This window comes from Saccopteryx bilineata, chromosome 10 (genome assembly GCF_036850765.1).
Source record: "Saccopteryx bilineata isolate mSacBil1 chromosome 10, mSacBil1_pri_phased_curated, whole genome shotgun sequence".
In the NCBI taxonomy this organism is placed as follows: Eukaryota; Metazoa; Chordata; class Mammalia; order Chiroptera; family Emballonuridae; genus Saccopteryx; species Saccopteryx bilineata.
This window is the reverse complement of record NC_089499.1, coordinates 26,367,987-26,385,774: the sequence shown is the minus strand read 5'-3', so window position 1 is coordinate 26,385,774 and position 17,788 is coordinate 26,367,987. Positions and strand designations below refer to the sequence as shown.

At 43.7% G+C, this 17,788-nt stretch overlaps 1 protein-coding gene across 1 annotated transcript in view; it reads left to right on the top strand.

The window, feature by feature from the left end:
- Nucleotides 1–6,596, top strand: part of UBE2E2 (ubiquitin conjugating enzyme E2 E2) — a 315,548-nt gene extending 308,952 nt beyond the window's left edge. Inside the window, exon 6 of the mRNA XM_066245149.1 lies at nucleotides 5,752–6,596. Within this exon, the coding sequence (XP_066101246.1) occupies nucleotides 5,752–5,849 (98 nt within the window). The 3' untranslated portion in view covers nucleotides 5,850–6,596. The remainder of the gene's footprint in view (nucleotides 1–5,751) is intronic.
- Nucleotides 6,597–17,788: the final 11,192 nt, after the last annotated feature.

Below are 17,788 nucleotides of genomic sequence, written 5' to 3'. Positions count from 1 at the left end.
GTATTGATGAGAGGAAGGAATACAGGAAAGCCCAATGCCACACACATCACACTCCCAGGTGGTCATTCGGTGTTCCCACAAAGCTTTCTCTCCTTTCCCGTCTTTTATGATGGACTTCTGGGGCCGTCAGAGCCAGCTCATCTCCTCTTAACAAGTCTGTGGAAGCTAGTATTGTCTTTTTAGAATTTAGGGGTACTCTTTTAGCATTAATTCAGTTGTTCTGGAATAACAACATATCTTGCTAGACTTGTATGCAGTTTTATTTAGCATTCTTGAATTTAAATCTAGTTCCATAATGTCTATCATTTGGTTTAAATCATGGACATGGTAATTTTCTCTCTAAACCACTTATTATATATATTTTACATATATATGCACTATGTGTGTGTGTGTGTGTGTGTGTGTGTGTGTGTGTGTTTCCTCAGGATACTTAATCTTTCTGGTTTGGCTTGGGCCTGTAAGTAGTCGGGTTTCCATATACGTATAGGAACCTTACGTATGCACATAAAAGTGACTGTATGTAAAGAATATTTCTAGGCCCTGGCCGATTGGCTCAGCGGTAGAGCGTCGGCCTGGCGTGCAGGGGACCCGGGCTCGATTCCCGGCCAGGGCACATAGGAGAGACACCCATTTGCTTCTCCCCCCCCCCCTCCTTCCTCTCTGTCTCTCTCTTCCCCTCCTGCAGCCAAGGCTCCATTGGAGCAAGGATGGCCCGGGCGCTGGGGATGGCTCCTTGGCCTCTGCCCTAGGCGCTAGAGTGGCTCTGGTCGTGGCAGAGCGACGCCCCAGAGGGGCAGAGCATCGCCCCCTGGTGGGCAGAGCTTCGCCCCTGGTGGGCGTGCCGGGTGGATCCCGGTCGGGCGCATGCGGGAGTCTGTCTGACTATCTCTCCCCATTTCCAGCTTCAGAAAAATACAAAAAAAAAAAAAAAAGAATATTTCTATAATACTGGACTGAATGGAGGGCCTTTATAAATACGCATGACATCAAAGCAAAAAATATCAAGGAAAGACTGACTTGTTTAACTACTTAAGAGTTTTAAACTTAGACGTGGCAAGGATATTATAAACTAGGTTAAAGGATAAATGACGGACTAGGAGAAAGTATTTCCTCCACACAAAGTAGACAATAGTATTGCCATTGAAGGGGCAAAATGCAGTGCATTTGTTTTGGCTGAATACTGAAGAGCCATTGTTAAAATCATTGAACAGCCTAAGGCACGGGTGAATGTTCCCATGATAAAATTATTTTCTGAGCTACAGGAATAAATATGAAATTTTATTTTAAAAATGCAAGTAGGCCTGACTGGGCGGGGTGGCACCGTGGATGGAGCATCAGACTGGGATGCAGAGGACCCAGCTTCAAATTCCTGAGGTTACCAGCTTGAGCACGGGCTCACCATGAGCTTGAGCACGAGGTCGCTGACTTGAGCCCAAAGTCACTGGCTTGAGCAAGGGGTCACTCGCTCTGCTGCAACCCCCCCCCCCATCAAGGCACATATGAGAAAGCAATCAATGAACAACAACTAAAGTGCTGCAACGAAGAATTGATGCTTCTCATCTCTCTCCCTTCTTGCCTGTCTGTCCCTCTCTCTATCTTTGTCCCTGTCTCTCTCAGTAAAAAAAAAAAAAAGGTAAGTAGTATAACTTTTTAAATTAATAATATAGGCATTCTGTTAGAGTAGTATGACCTCTCAGCACTGCCAGCCGCTGGTGGCCCCTTCGCACACTGGCTGCACCTACAGAGACGCTTTCACCTGATGGAAGCGTGCGTTTTTCTGGCTGTCTCTGCCAGTGTGGGTTACTCTTGGTGGAGATTTTGCAATCAGTTCAGTAAGCTCTCCTCCTCTAATGGCATCAAAGGCAAAGACTTAGCGCCTCAGCTCCTGGGCTTAAAGATTTGGCTGATGGTGATGGTACAGTGTCCTTGAAGCATTCCCACCAGCTGGAGCTGTGTGCAGTGCTTAAAGAAGTGCTTTCTAAGTACTGAGGAAGCAGACCTGAGATTTTTGGCCTTAAATTCTTATATATAATATTTGTACATTAACTTGCCGCTTCATAGCCATCGTATGTGTGTCCTCTGCCAGCAGCCAGCCCTGGTTATCACCATGTCCCTCTCTGTCAGTGTCAGCAGCTACAGTAGACAGACCTGTGATGGGGGCCTGGGCACCTTTGGGAGCCTGAGTTGGAGCTGCACCCACAGCTGCAGCATAGCCTTGGCCTGAGCCTTGGCCTTGGCCATTGGCTCGCCGAGCCTGAGCCCCTGGGCAGTGTTGGCAGCAGCACACGGCCCAGGCTCGTGGTGAGCAGGCAGGCGAGCTGATTGAGCCTGCAGCTGCCTCCCTGTGGGATCTTGGGCTTGACCTCCTCGGGCCTGACCAGGTCCCTGAGAGCCTCGGCATGTGCTCTCGGGGCCTTGGCAGAGGTTGTAGGAGACATAAATATCCATTTCCACTGGTGAACCTTGTGGCTTTTCTTTAGTAAAGAGGAGGAAGACTGATTAAGACTAGGGAAAGTAGTGATAATCTAGAAACCCAAAATGATGGGAAATACTTCCTCTTTTTTTTTGCAAAGAAATTGTGAGAGAAATAAGGTCAGTGAAACTGTTTAGAGACTGTTATTTCATATAACATGTGTGTAGTCATGAGATATGAAACCCTGTAACAAGATTTCACCTTACTTAGGGTCATAAGTATACATACGTGGTACGTAAATTGTCTAACTCCATTAAATTCACTGCGATAGTCGTTGGCTACACTTATATCGCACAGTTTCAACTGTTAACATTCAGTCTGCACTTTTTCCTAGTCAATAAAAATCTTAACATTAGGAACTAATTGATTAATAACACAAGATTTTAAAAATTCTTTCATTTTATACTTTTATTTCTTCATTTATACTTTAAACAGATTAAAGATTGGATTAAAGGTTGGCATAAATTTGCAAAGATTTGTGTGTAATAGTGGTCTTTAATACATGGTTTATAAAGCAATAAAAATAACAAAAATAGAAAGAACCCAAATGTCTCTAAGCAGGAAATTGGTTGTTGATTTAGATGAATAATAAAAATGAACTAGGTGTATAATTATCGATATAAAAAAATTATTCATCATATAGTGATTTTTTTTTAAAAGATTACACAAGCAGACTATAAGTTAATCTTTTTTAAATTGTATATTTAGAAAAGAAGTCCCAGGAAATAGAAGTCAAAATGCTAACAGTACATTTCTATGAATGAATTTATAGATGGACTTCACTTATAACTTTGTCTCTCATATTGTCTCAGGTGGTTTTTAAGATTATTATTATTGCGTTTATATTTAGCACGTATATTTTTACAGGTGGAAATATTTCTCTTTTTAAAATCAAACGAAAAGATGAAAGGAACTGTGAGAGAAAGTTAGTGTTCATTTGAGCATACGTGTTTCCGCACAGTGCGTGTTAATTTTGTCAGTACTCCACCTGTTTTAGAGACTTGCCCCCTCTGCCTATTGAAATAGTATTGGCACTTGATGTAACACCCCTTCCTTCTCCACAGCTTTCTGCTCCTTCTTCCTTCTTTGAGCTGAGACACAGGCCAGACCAGCCTTGTTCTCAGTACGCCCATACTGTGATAGGATACAATTTGAGGAGGAATATTATCACTGGTCATTCTTCTTCTGACATTAAGCCTGTTCTTTACCTCAGTCAATAAGTTAAGAAGTACAGATGGATGTTAATCCATTTCACTAATATGGAGTCTATTTAATTAAACACCTGTCTTTAGTGTTATAGACTTAAGCTATTAAGGAACCCAGATTTCACCCTAAGGCTTTGCATTCTAGACTGGCAGTAACTGGAACAAGATCATTTTTTCAAGGATAGAGAAATGTTACTCTGACCTCTCTTTGGCCCTTTTTTAGACTCTAAGGTCATTACTTAGTCTGAACTGAAGGACCACATTTGTTTTAAGTATCTTGGGCCAATTCCCAGGTATTTTGTTTCTACATGTAGCAGGGGTCCCCAAACTACGCCCACGGGCCGCATGTGGCCTCAGGGGGCCCCCCCCCGCTGCACTTCCGGAAGTGGCACCTCTTTCATTGGTGGACATTGACCATCTCATTAGCCAAAAGCAGGCCCATAGTTCCCATTGAATGAATACTGGTCAGTTTGTTGATTTAAATTTACTTGTTCATATTATTTTAAATATTGTATTTGTTCCCATTTTGTTTTTTTACTTTAAAATAAGATATGTGCAGTGTGCATAGGGATTTGTTCATAGTTGTTTTTATAGTCCGGCCCGCCAACGGTCTGAGGGACAGTGAACTGGTCCCCTGTGTAAAAAGTTTGGGGACCCCTGACATACAGTATTGGTGATTTAAATCTTTCACTCTGGCTGACCTGGTTTACGTGATAGAATTTTGGTATCAGCATTTTGGCAAGTGAAGGAAAATAATTATAAAGAGTAGATAGAGAGGCAAAAGTTCTAAATAAACCCATATACTGAGTAGTCTATTAATTGTTTGTGATATAAATAAGAAACTGGGCTCTTCCTAGAATAATCGTAATAAGCCTAGCTCAAGTCCAAGGAAACTAAGCCAGGTCTTACTGGAAGGGCTATCTAATGCTTTGTGATCATCAGCCTCAGAAGATCATTAAAAGGTAGTGTTTCTGTTGTACCGTTACTATTGAGAAGACATGACCGTGAATATCTTACTAGATTAGAGTCTCAGAGTCTTTCCAACTTACAGGTATCAGACCACAGGCACATTTCCATATTCTTTACCTTTTTATTCATATTTAATATTAACTTTTACTAATAACTTTTGGTTCCTTCTTATCCACTTGCTCTAGTACATCTAAATTCTCAACACCAAAAATATAGGAACTAAAAATCAGGAACAAAAGTAAAATTAGAGAATGGAAGGAAGGGGTGGATTCTGGGATCTCCAGAATCCTAAATTACTTTTTTGGTTTTTTTAGTTTCTTTGATTTTTTTTTTTTTAATTTAATGTTGATCCTGTTCGGGAGAGAACTATCTGCCAGAAAGCCTGTAGTTAAGAGCCCAGCTCAGCCTAGGGCAAGTGGTTTCCCCTCCTTGTGCTTCAGTTTCCTCAGGTGTCAGCTCTCTCAGAGTTTTATAGAATTAATATGTTAAAATGTTAGGACATGGTATATCAGTGACGGTTAGCTATTACTGATATCTATCAATATTTTTGTAGTAAAGAGCTGTGTGGGTTTTGATATTCCCATATTTGGAGGAAGAAGTAGACTCTCCCTCCCCTCTCCTCCTGCCCTAAGCCCACCGCCGCTTGGGGCGTAAACCCAGGTAAAGGAGCTACCAGTTTGTCTGAACCTCCTCCCAACAGATCACATCAAGGACCCTGGAGTTCCCCTTCCACACCCCAGCTGTATTTTCTCAGTGAGATATCCACTCGAAATCAAGGGAGGGAGGGTGAGAAGTATGTAATATAGAACCAGGAGAGAGAATTAGTTTTGTCCAGAAATGTGACAAAAGGTATCCGTAAAAGCACAGGTAGATGATTATTAGAGGAGCTGGTATGAAATGTGGTCTGTCTGTGGCAGGTCAGTTGCAGGTCCTCGTTAAAGTGACCTGGTTCCAGGTTAGAGCAGCAGCCTCTCACCTCCTCTGTGCCCACATCCTATCCCCAGCCCACAAGGGCCAGCCTTCCGGACACTCCTCCTCCCTGACTGTGAAAATGGGCGAGGTACTGATGATCCTTTCTGACCCCTGCCTCTGCTTCCTTTCCAGCTGATCCTCTGGTGGGCAGCATTGCCACACAGTACATGACCAACAGAGCGGAACACGACCGGATGGCCAGACAGTGGACCAAGCGGTATGCCACCTAGGGGCTGCGCCCGCCGCCCCCGCCGGACCTGTGCAAGCACATTCACCAAGTGCATCAATAGCCCCGCCCACCCCTCCAGACCTCGGTTCTTATTTTCTTATTTTTATTAAATTTTGAACCGTTTTGTGATGGTATGTCATCCTCCCCCGCCCTTTCCTCTTCCTCCTTTTCCTTTGCTTTTCCTCCCCCACATCCCCCTCCCCATATTATTCCCTTTTAAATTTCTATTAACTTGAAAGATCTGGGTTCTTTTTTTCCCACCTCAACGTGGATGGGAACTTTGTTTTCAGTGCAAACAATGTCGGATCTGTAATAGTAAGAGCTTTCTTACAAAGCTTTGTATTACTGTGTGGTTTTGTTTTCTTTTGTTGTTTTATTTTTGATTCTTTTTTCTTTTATGTGATCTTTGGGAAAACACGAATTCAGAATTATATCTTGTTTCTACTTACATGTAGTGCTTAGGGTTAATTTTTTGTACTGAAGTCTTTATTGGTGGGTGCATGCTACTGGGAACAAGGTTTTGTACAAAAGCTTCAATCAGAATCACTGTGCATTACTGGGACTCTGTTTATCACTAGCCTTCTGTACCCCACACAGAAGACTGTTGGATTGAACAAAATAATAAGTATTTTGATTTACTTAAAGTGCTTGTAAATTTCTTAGGGACCTGCCACTTTTGACTGTGGATCAGTTGATGTACACTTGTATTATTAAAGCACTCAATAAATCACTGTGGCTGATAAATGCACTTGTGGTAACCTGGCATTTACTTTGTATCCCGGTGACCAGCGTAACCCTACATGCAGCAAGGCTTGTCTAATTCAATTACAGATTCAAGTGTATTTTTCATCTTAACCTCTAATGTTTCTTTGTAATTGAGTCGCTTAGCATGTGGAATTTCTCCAGCTGTCAATAGCCCGATTATTTTATAGTTGTTTCAGATCACTGTCATTTTACATGTTGGCTAGGCATTACTTTCTCATGGACATCCTTTCTGTTCTAGCCTTCTTTACACAACAATTAAAATAAGTGACTCTAAGCCCTGGCCATTTGGCTCAGTGGTAGAGCATCAGCCCAGCTTGTGGATGTCCTGGGTTCAATTCCCAGTCAGGGCACACAGGAGAAGGGACTATCTGCTTCTCCGCCCCTCCTCCTCCTCCTCTTCCTCTTCCTCTTCCTCCTCCTTCACTTTCTATCTCTATCTGTCTATCTCTATCTCTATCTATCTCTCTATCTCTTCCTCTCCTGCTAACTTGATTGGTTGATTGGTTCAAGTGCATCAGCCCAGGGCAGCGAGGATGGCTCCATGGAGCCTGCTCCTCAGATGCTAAAAATAGCTCAGTTGCAAGCATGGCCCCAGATGGGCAGAGCATCGGCCTCAGACTGGGTGGCTGAGTGCATCCCAGTTGGGGCACATGAGGGAGTCTGTTTCTCTCCCCTCCTCTTACTTGGAAAAAAAAATAAAATTAAAAAAAATAAAAGTGACTCCAAAAGCAGCCTTCTAGTGACAGTGAAGTCTGAGCTTTTAAACTTATTTCTCTCCCCTTTTTCCTCCTAAGATTGTTACAGTGATTGTCCTTGAGTTTTGGTTTTGTTTTTACAAGTAAACTATTCTATCAGTCATAGTCAGCACATTGAGTGATCAGGGGCTGTACTTGTGGCTTTGACCTTCAGGCTATTTTCAGTACGCAGCTACAGGAGGCAGAGGAACCTTGTGTGTGGTGCGCTTTGAAAAACACATTGACATGCTGATTGATATTCAGGCTTCTTTGTGTTACAAGGTCTGGTGGAAACTCCTGCTTCCTGTAATTATAGTAACAAGCCCACCTACAGCTTGGTCTCACAGAAGGAACAATCTTTACTGCTAAACAGTAAAACTTTTACAAATTAAGTCATTCACTCTGAATACTTCTGATTCAAATTGTGATACTTTACCTGAACATTTTAAATATCTGATTCAAAAGATGTAGTTTTGGTTTTTTTAATGATTAAAAATAAATCCTGAAGAAAATGTTTTAATTTTGAAAATGTTACTTTTAAACCAGAATATCTAGGGATATTTTCCCCTTTTTAACAATAATATTATCATTAATTTCATTTGAAATGTTGTCTAGCATTCCAGAATAACTTATGGTAAATATTGAAACTATTCAACTCTTGTCCTTATGACAGAAAGAACCACAGATCATCTGAATTAGCATAGCTGTAGTTGAATAAAACTTGATTTACCAAAACAATGAGCAGCCAGATCTGGCCTGTAAATTGTGGTTTGCCAGTCCCTGATACAGACCACCATAGACTAGGGGAGAAGAGTCAGTAACTGTGTTACATTTAACATCTCTTTCTTTGAGTAAAATTAATTAATATAAAACAAGACTAATTTTTAGAAAATTATTCAGAATGTTTCATTGTCTGCAGACTTTCTCACCACAGATTTTTGTATTTACTTTAATGCCTTATGTATGGCCAGTGGCCACCACCATAGTGGCCATGCAGGTTCAGGTTCTTATTAGATCCAGGCAGATGGTAAAGAAACAGTGGAGCCAAAAAATGGTGGGCCATTCCTTTATTAAAGTCTCACACCGGCCGATGAGAAACCCACACAGGGAAAACACTGCTCTCTCATTCAGAGCTCCCAAAGCCCTGATGCAGTCTCCTGTTCCACAGCCAGAAGAATCTTCTCCGGTTTCTCCTAGAATCAAAGGCCCCACCAGTCTCAGTAGGGCTCCCAAAGCCCCTCAGCTCTGTTCCCCATCTGTGCATCTTCTCCTGCCCTGCCAACATGGCTTCTTCTTCATCACCCTGCATCCTCTCTCTCTCACTCTGCAAACATGGCTCCTTTCTCTTTCCCTGCCAACATGGCTTCTTCTTCATCACTCTGCATCCTCTCTCTCTCACTCTGCCAACATGGCTTCTTCTTCATCACCCTGCATCCTCTCTCTCTCACTCTGCAAACATGGCTTCTTTCTCTTTCCATGCCAACATGGCTTCTTCTTCATCACCCTGCATCCTCTCTCTCTCACTCTGCAAACATGGCTCCTTTCTCTTTCCCTGCCAACATGGCTTCTTCTTCATCACTCTGCATCCTCTCTCTCTCACTCTGCAAACATGGCTTCTTTCTCTGCACTCTTCACATTCTTCTCTCGTGCTCTCTCTTCTCAATACTTTCTGGAGTGAAAACTCTCCTCCAGCAAACATTAGCAAAACAATGGCCCTTCCCAGGCAGGAAGGTAATTTGCAATTTCCCAGACCACATATACCTGGCACTTCCCAGCCCCCAATGCAAACTACAAGCGAGCAAACATAAAAATCACATTTTACAAACTTATTTGACCAACACCTCAGACTTAACAGTTCAACTCTAAAAGCATAGAACCATTTTAATGTATAATTGTATTAAAAAAAATTTTTGTTACTTTTGACTAATTAAACCAGACTCATGGCATTACTACTGATTTTTATAGACAATGTTTAAACTCAATTTGCCTTTCCTTCTTTTAAAATGTCAATTCCTTTGGACCCACATTTTAAATGACATATCCTTTTTATTTTTTTATTTTAATGCTATCCCAATATCTCACACCTACCACTTTGTATCTGGTTGTTCTCAGGTCATTTTAAAATATGTGTTATTTAGGAACTAGAGAGTATAACAATTCTCATAGGAAATCCTGTCACAAATCCGTTTGCTTTCTCATGATCCATTATTGGGCAAATGAGTTGTAAAATTTGTATTTTTTTAGTTTGCTCACTTTTATTGTTAGAAAATGGTGCTGGGCAGTTGATTGCAAATTGCAAATTACCTTTCTGCTTGGGAAGGGCCATTGTTTTGCTAATGTTTGCTGGAGGAGGGGTCTTGGAGAACCCAGGAAGTTTTGCAGAGAGCAGAAGGAGAAGAGGCAGAAAGAAGCCATGTTTGCAGAGTGAGAGAGAGAGAATGCAGAGTGCTGAAGAAGAAGTCATGTTGGCTGGGAAGGAGAAGGTGTGCAGATGGGGAGCCAGAGGTGAGGGGCTTTGGGACCCCTACTGAGGCTGGTGGGGGCCTTTGATTCTAGGAAGATTCTCCTGGTTGAGGAATCAGAGAATGCGTCAGGGACTTTGGGAACCCTGAGTAAAAGGGAAGTGTTTTCTCTGCCTGTTTGCTTGTTGGCTAGTACGAGACTTTAATAAAGGCATGGCCCACCATTTTTTGGCTCCACTGTTTCTTCACCATCTGCCCGAATCCACTGTGAACCTGCATGTGCATGGCCACGACAGCGGCAGCCACTGGCCATACACCCATTTTTAGCTTATGCCAATTTGCTATGAAGAGTTTATATGACTTCTCTCCCCAAGTTTATAAACTCTGAATACTTAATGACAAACAAACACCCTCCCTTGAAAATGTAAAAGCTAGCGAGCTTCAGAGAGACCAGTATACTCTTAGTTGAGCCTGTTAAGTCTCAACATGGTCATTTTACTTGAAATATATAATCACGGTAGGTAATAGAATTCCAGTAAGTTTTCAGAAATGTTTGTGAAACATTTGGGAGAGTTTAGCACTCAGGTAAGTAGTTTTGCTAACAATTATGGGAATAACATTTCTTAAATTCAGAAGTGATTTTGTAACCAAATATTATTTAACTTTTCAAACCAATTGCTAATTAAGTATTTTATAGCTTTGTTGAATAAAATGTTGGCGGGTCATTGACTGGGGCAGAACCACTGGTCGTTGAGAATATAGTTTGAAATGATTTTTGTTGACCTTAAATAATTCAGAAAGTTGTGGCCTTAGTTTGTCATAAAATAGCAAATAAATAGAACGTTCTTCGTTTGTTTCTCTACAGGAATCCATTGAAGATAGCAAATGCAGAAGTAGTCCATCTTTTCTTCTTCTAGTATTAGAGAGGAAACCTAGAAGTTCATCCTGGCTTAATGTTTTGGGAATTAGAAAGAAAGGAAACATTTATTCAAAATGAACTGTATACCAAGCCATAAATTGGCTGATGAAACCGCAACTTAGCCTATTAGGGTGCAGGTAGCTGCCGTGCTCTGAACGTTCCTTACGGCGCTCCTCAAAATTCGGATGTTGAAATCCTAATCCCCGAGGTGATGAAATGGAAATGGGGCCTTTGGGGTGTGATTAGGCCATGAGGGCAGAGCGCTCGCGGTCGGGGTTGGTGCTTTTAGGAAGGAGATCCCAGAAGGCGGTAGCCCCCTTGCAGCCTTGCAGCGCGCGAGCACACACAGAGACATCGTCAGTCTGCAACCAGGGAAGAGCCTGCACCGCAACACAGCCGTGCTGGCTCCCTGATCGTGGACTTCCAGCTTCCAGAACAGTGAGAAATAAATTGAATGTTGTTTACATGCCACCGAGTCTGTGGTGTTTTGTTATAGTAGCTTAAACTAGCGTTTTTCAACCACTGGCCCACAAAAGTGTTAACCGCCCTGATGTTGCATGAAGATTATAGAGCTAGTGATCTTAGTCAAATGTGCTTAAGCTCAGGGAGATTCTGCCTTAGCAGTCCCTGAAATAATTCTCCTGTTTCCACCGGTCCCCAGGTGTAAAAAGGTGAACACCACTGGCTTAAGCAGACTAAGACAGGCGCCCTCGGCATGCACAGCTACCAAGGTAGCAGAGTGAGAGTCCCACCAAGCACGTGACCCCCAGCACTCGCTGTCAGCTGCACAGCCACATGCTCCTGTCTTCTGGCTCAGAGGCAGCACTTGAAGCTGCATGGGCTCTGAAATTTGGAGTTGACACCTTCAAGGTGTTCGGGGCAGTGTGGCCTCTGAAGACCTCCCGTCATAGCCATGCAGTCCCTCACGTCCGTGGCCCCCGGGGAGCTGGCTGGCTCCTTGACCCCGAAACATACTTTCCCCATCAGTCTCCTCCCAGCCCACACACTGGTGATGTGGGTTAGGGCGGCCAACTCGCCCAGTTTGGCTGGGACTTTCCCAGTGCTGAAACAGAAAGTCCCTTTTCCCAGGAACCCCCTCAGCCTAGGACAAACCCGGACTGCAGGTCCTGTGAGCTTTTGTGCTCAGACTACCTTTCCGAGGAAGGTCTCGGGCCTGGCCCAGGTCCAGTTTGGCCACAGAAATGCACCTGAACAGCCTCTGACTTGACGTACAGTCAGCCTTTTGGAAGAGACGTGCGCTCTGCAGTTCGAAGGACCCCGGCCACCCTGCCCCGGCTTCCCCAGCCAGCCCCCTTCACCACCACCCAGAATGCATGGGGGCCTGAAGGCACGGGGGTCGTGTACACCAGCTGCATCCCTTCTCCACATCTCCAGACAGGACCTCAGGTGGGCGTGCCTCTCTGTGGGTGAGTTGTCGTAAGCACAGCCCGCTTTTGACAGTGTTTTTTTAAAAAAGAAATTTCTAAAGTTCCGATATCTCTGATGAATGGGACCCCCACAGGAAGCGAGAGGAGACAATGTAATCCCCTATCTCTTACCTGTTTGTACATCCACGTGGTCAGAGTGAGAGCCAGCCCCACTGCTCTGGAGCTCCTCCAGTGTTCTGGTTACAGGAGAAACCTTACCCAGGGAGCTGGGCATCTTTGGAGGCGGTGTGGTCCCTCATGCCACCCTCATGTCACTCTTCTCCCACACCCCATTGTCCCCACCTACGTCTTTCTGCAAATGCGGTGGGAGGTCAGCGTCCAGTGTGACAACCACATTCTGAGTTACAGGAAGTGTAGAGCTCCTGAGAGGTTCCGTCGGTCTGGGCGGCAGAGAAGTAGCAGGTGCTTTGCAGTCGGTGCCCCTGAGCACTCTGGGAAACACAGAGCCCGGTTCTTCTGCTTCCCTGGAGCGTGCGAACGGCACAGAGGGGCAGGGAGAGGCCGCGCGCACCCAGCACCGCCACCCTCTGCCGAGGCCGCCCGGAAGCAAGATGGTGGCATCCCTCACTGTCCGTTCAGTCTCCCAACTTGACACGACACTACTGGCAAATTAACAAGGATGGCCACCTCCAGGAACTTTCACGGGTTCAGTCTCTGTCCTTCGGCCTCACAGCTGGCCTTATGTTCACCAACAACTTCCAAGTTCTAGGGCTTAAGAAATCACAGTAGTTTATGGACACTTATTCAAAACCCATGATGAGAAATTCCAGAAGCTATTATTAATCCCCGGGAGACCCCATTCATTTTAAGCAATAAGGAGGAAATTATTTTTAAATTCAAGCATGACTGTGCATTTCTGCTTAAATGGGAAACATCTGTCCATATTAAAGAATCCCCAAATTCTCATGTGGTCTTAGTGGTGTGTAATAAAATACCAGGATGAACTTGGTCCAGATTTGGGCTGTTGGATTTTGGAGGAATGGTAATATTTAGTTATTGTTTGGGATTTTTTAAATAGTTGAATAAGAGAGGAAAAGTAGCTTTATATAAAAAATATTTTAATGTAAAAATAAAATTTCTATGAAATTAGTATATATTAAAAAATAGATTTACATAATATTAATTTCCTGGGCATTGTAAAATAATTCAAAGAATATCTGTATTAAACTCCCAAAATGTTTGTAGGCAATTTAACTTGATTTGTTTTATGGATTAATAGGTCAAGGAATAAGTTTCTGGTTCTGCAGAATCAAGGGAAATCAAAAATGTGCACTAGTTAAGAAGAACAGAAATGTCAGAATGGTATTATTATTTATTGCAAGAGATTGAGCGTGTTACCTCCATTTAGGGAAGATGAATGGGGAACTCTAATTCCTTCTGAGGCAGAGTCTATAAATTATCTCTAATATCCATTCTCCCTGTCTTCCTTCTATAAATAGAACTATTGGAGTTTTAGCTGGGCATGTAGCCACTTAGCTAGAAACTAAATTCCCCAGTCTCTCTGTAGTAGGTTGATTACAAACAATGGTCCCAATTCTCCCTCTCTCTCTCTCTCTCTCTCTCTCTTTCTCTTATTTTTGTGTGTGTGCGTGTGAGAGGGAGAGGGACAGACAGGAAGCAGAGAGATGAGAAGCATCAACTCATAGTTGAGTCACTTCAGTTGTTCATTGATTGCTTTCTCATAATTCTCAATCTTTCTGGTATCCATATCCTTTTCCCCCCTACTCTTTGAATCAGGGCTGGCCTTGTGATTTGCTTTGGCCAGTACAGCGTGGTGGAAGTGATCCTGTGCCAGTTTCAAGCTGGGCCTCTGGAGGCCTCGCCCTTCCAAACTCTCTTTGGAACCCTTCCACTCTTTGAGAGTAAACCCCAGGCTAGCCTGCTAGGGGATGAGCGACCTTGTGGAGAAAGGACTGAGACAATTTGAGAAAAGCTCATCACCCAGTGTCCCCAAGGTCACCCAGCCAAGATCATCAGAGCCATGTACCCAGTGCACAGCTGCTGACAGATGCATGTGTCAACCCAACCGTGACCATATAAACTGTCCACTAATCCTTATATTGGTAAGCAATAATAAATGCTGTTGATGTGAGCCAGAAGTTTTGAAGTGCTTTCTTGCACAGAAAAACTAATACCCTTCCTTACAGCTAGGCATAGACATGAAACTGAATTCTAGCCAAAGGAAGTGAACAGGAGTGATGGGAACAAACTCTAAATCCTTATCCAGTGAAAGAAAGCTGCCACCCTCCGCTCCCTTTTTTATACCTAGTATGAGAAAAGTGTATACAGCTCAGTATTCAGGATTGTGGCTGTGAAGGTGGGAATCACTGGAATATGGAAAAGAACGTGAGGATAGGAGAGGGTGAGATAACTTCGGGAGAATGCGTGTAAACCAAGAAGAGGAAGAAGGCCAGAACTAAGCCTTAGGGCTGAACCACCTGGCTTATCACCTCTCCTGCCCCAGGTGTCCAGAGGTGAAATCTTTCCAGATTTATTTAAAAATTGGTAGATGAAATGATCTTAGAAATTATGGGAAGATGGAACAGCTGGAATTATTGATGGACCGTAAACGGAAGTATGAACAAGGTGGAGCTCACACATGGAAGAACTCTACAGGGAGAGTTTTCTGAAGTTAAATCTCCTGACTGCTACTGAAATCCAGGAACTGAAGCTGCGACCTTGGCCTACGAGACACTTGCTACAAGATAATAGGGGCCTCCGTCCCCGGCACCGTAGAGCTCCCAAGCACCTGGACACCCTACTCAGACTTTCATGTGGAGAGAAGTCCGTCTTTTATCTTCTGTAAGCCACTGCGGTGTCCGGGTTCGGGGTTCTCACACTTGCGGCTGCTCTGAGCCTAACGCGGATCCGCACAAGTGAGCTTGTGGTGAAGGCCGCCCCTCGGGAGGGGAGCCCAGCACCAGGGAGACACCGGACAAACTTCAATTCTGCCGTTAATGTTTTATTTCTTTGTTTATGGGGGGTGGGGGGAGCCATAACTAGGACAAATATTAACACATATTGGGGGGTTAAAATTTTGGGATGTTTGTTATATTGTCATCTGTACTTTTCTATACGTAAGTATCTTTCCAATATAGAAATTAAATCCAATGTGAGAAACATAGTAACCAGGCCTGACATAAGCGGGGGTAAGGTTTAGTTTCTGAGAGATACATTCTGGTAAGCTTCAATTGTTGTAGCTGACTGTGTATTGCTGGTACAGGTGGTACCAGGTGCCCCGAGAAGGGGAGGAGAATCCCCAGTGTGCTGGCCCCACGCCAGGTTCTTCACACAATGTTCTCTCTGTTCTCCGGTCCTTGGGATAAACCTTATAGAAGAGGCATAATCAACAAACACCCCATCAGCTTCCCCTCTGTTGACTGGTGAGGAAACAGACACAGAAAGGATGAGAAACTTGTCCAACATCGTCCAGCTAAGAAGTGGCCTTGTCAAGATTCGGACCCTTGGGACTCCAAACCCTTCTCCCCTACAGCTTCCTGTGACCCCCTGTGAAAAGATGGACTTAGTTGATCGTGTGTGCAGACAGGTGCACTGGGGCCAGCACACACACCCCGCGGCTGTAGACACGTTTTCTTTAACAAAGACACAAGACCCCGGGCAGTATATCCAAGGGCGGGGAAGTGACTTGCTCAACGGGGGCATGCTCAAGAATGTAGTAGTGTTTCTCTATAGATTTTACTTTTTAATCTTGGCCTTCCAATGGGGGATAAAATTCTTTTAGAAGTACAAGTGTAAAAGGTTTGAGCTTCTGGAAAACTGCGAAAATTGCCTGTGGGCAACAAAAGTAGATTCTGTGGCAGAATATTCAGGGCTTATTTTGTCCTTTGTGTGTTCGTTTTCATTTTCTGGCCAATGAATGAAAGGGGTGGTTTTACTGAGACAAGATTCTGTATTATTAGCAGCATCATTATCGCCCCAATTACTACCCCTTCTAAATATTTACTATGTAAACAGCACAGAGCATGGGAAACACTGTATAAATATGTGTGTCTGAATCTAAAATGTCATTTAATCTTTTCTGTAATCCCCTAAGAGGCATATTACGCTCATCATCTAGATGGGGAAACTAAGACCCAGAGATTTTAATAGACCCAAACTCGTAACTACTAAGTAGCAGAACCGGTTGGGTCTCCCACCCGAGCTGTGTGTCTGCAAAGCCCACGCACGAAAGCACCATGTGGTACCACCTCACGGTCCAAGGAAAACCGATCCAGGTAATTGTGAGTTTACCAATTGATGAAATAGGAACTTCCTGGGTTTATACAGCCAAAGCCCTTGAACCTTGTGTTAAATGGACCTCAGATAAAGCAAAAGAGTGCATGCAGCTCCACTGGGCTTAATAGCCCCTCAAAAAGGAAAACAAGAACAAAGCAGGAGGAAATGAGAGTGACCCTTACCGGCTTCCGTGGTTGGAAGAAAACAGCGCAAATCAGTCCCAGAGAGCGGAGGCCACCCAGGCACATCCCGAGCCAGCTTTGAAAATCAGAACTCTAAACTGCCCAGCTCCATGGCCATTTCTCCTCTTCCCTGACAGATTTTTTTTTTCTTTTCTTTTTCCCAATCCACACGGGAAGATTTCTAGTCATTTTTATAACTGCATTCAGTAGAAAAATAATGTTTATTCTCTTCACAGCCAATTTGGACAAAACATCTCTATTCCATAAAATACCGCATTGCTACATGCTACATTTATGATTCAGAATTGCAGGCGCACACTTCTTGCCTACGGTTGTGTTTCAGCCTGGATAAAATTAAAAGACCCCTTTTCTTTTTCTTCCCTGTGGATCCACTTGAATTGCCCTCATTAGGCCGGACTCGTACTCTTGGGAGAAATGCCAGGCTGCAGAATAAAGACCTTGTAAATCTAACCTCCTAAAGTTGCAGTAGCCCAAAAATGAGACAAGAGGCATCTCTTTATCATCTATCACCCCATCTCTGCTACCCCCCCCCCGACACACACACACACACACACACACACGCACGCACGCACGCACACAAATCTGGCTTCCTTTCTGCCACTGTAATGACTCAACCACTCAATTATCACTAATATCAAAGCCATTAGCATCTTCTAGAAATTGAAGCTTCTAGAGCAGTGGTCCCCAACCTTTTTTGGGCCATGGACCGGTTTAATGTCAGAAAATATTTTCATGGACCGGCCTTTAGGGTGGGATGGATAAATGTATCATGTGACTGAGACAAGCGTCAAGAGTGAGCCTTAGACAGATGTAACAGAGGGAATCTGATCATTTTTTAAAAATAAAACATCATTCAGACTTAAATATAAATAAAATGGAAATAATGTAAGTTATTTATTCTTTCTCTGCAGACCGGTACCAAATGGCCCACAGACCGGTACCGGCCCGGGGGTTGGGGACCACCGCTCTAGAGCACTCATGCTGTGACCCTCCTCAGGTGTGTGTGTGTTTGTTTTTTTAATTTATTGGGGTGACATTGGTTAATAAAATAATACAGGCTCCAAGCCCTGGCCGGTTGGCTCAGCGGTAGAGTGTCGGCCTAGTGTGCGGAGGACCCGGGTTCGATTCCGGCCAGGGCATATAGGAGAAGCGCCCATTTGCTTCTCCACCCCT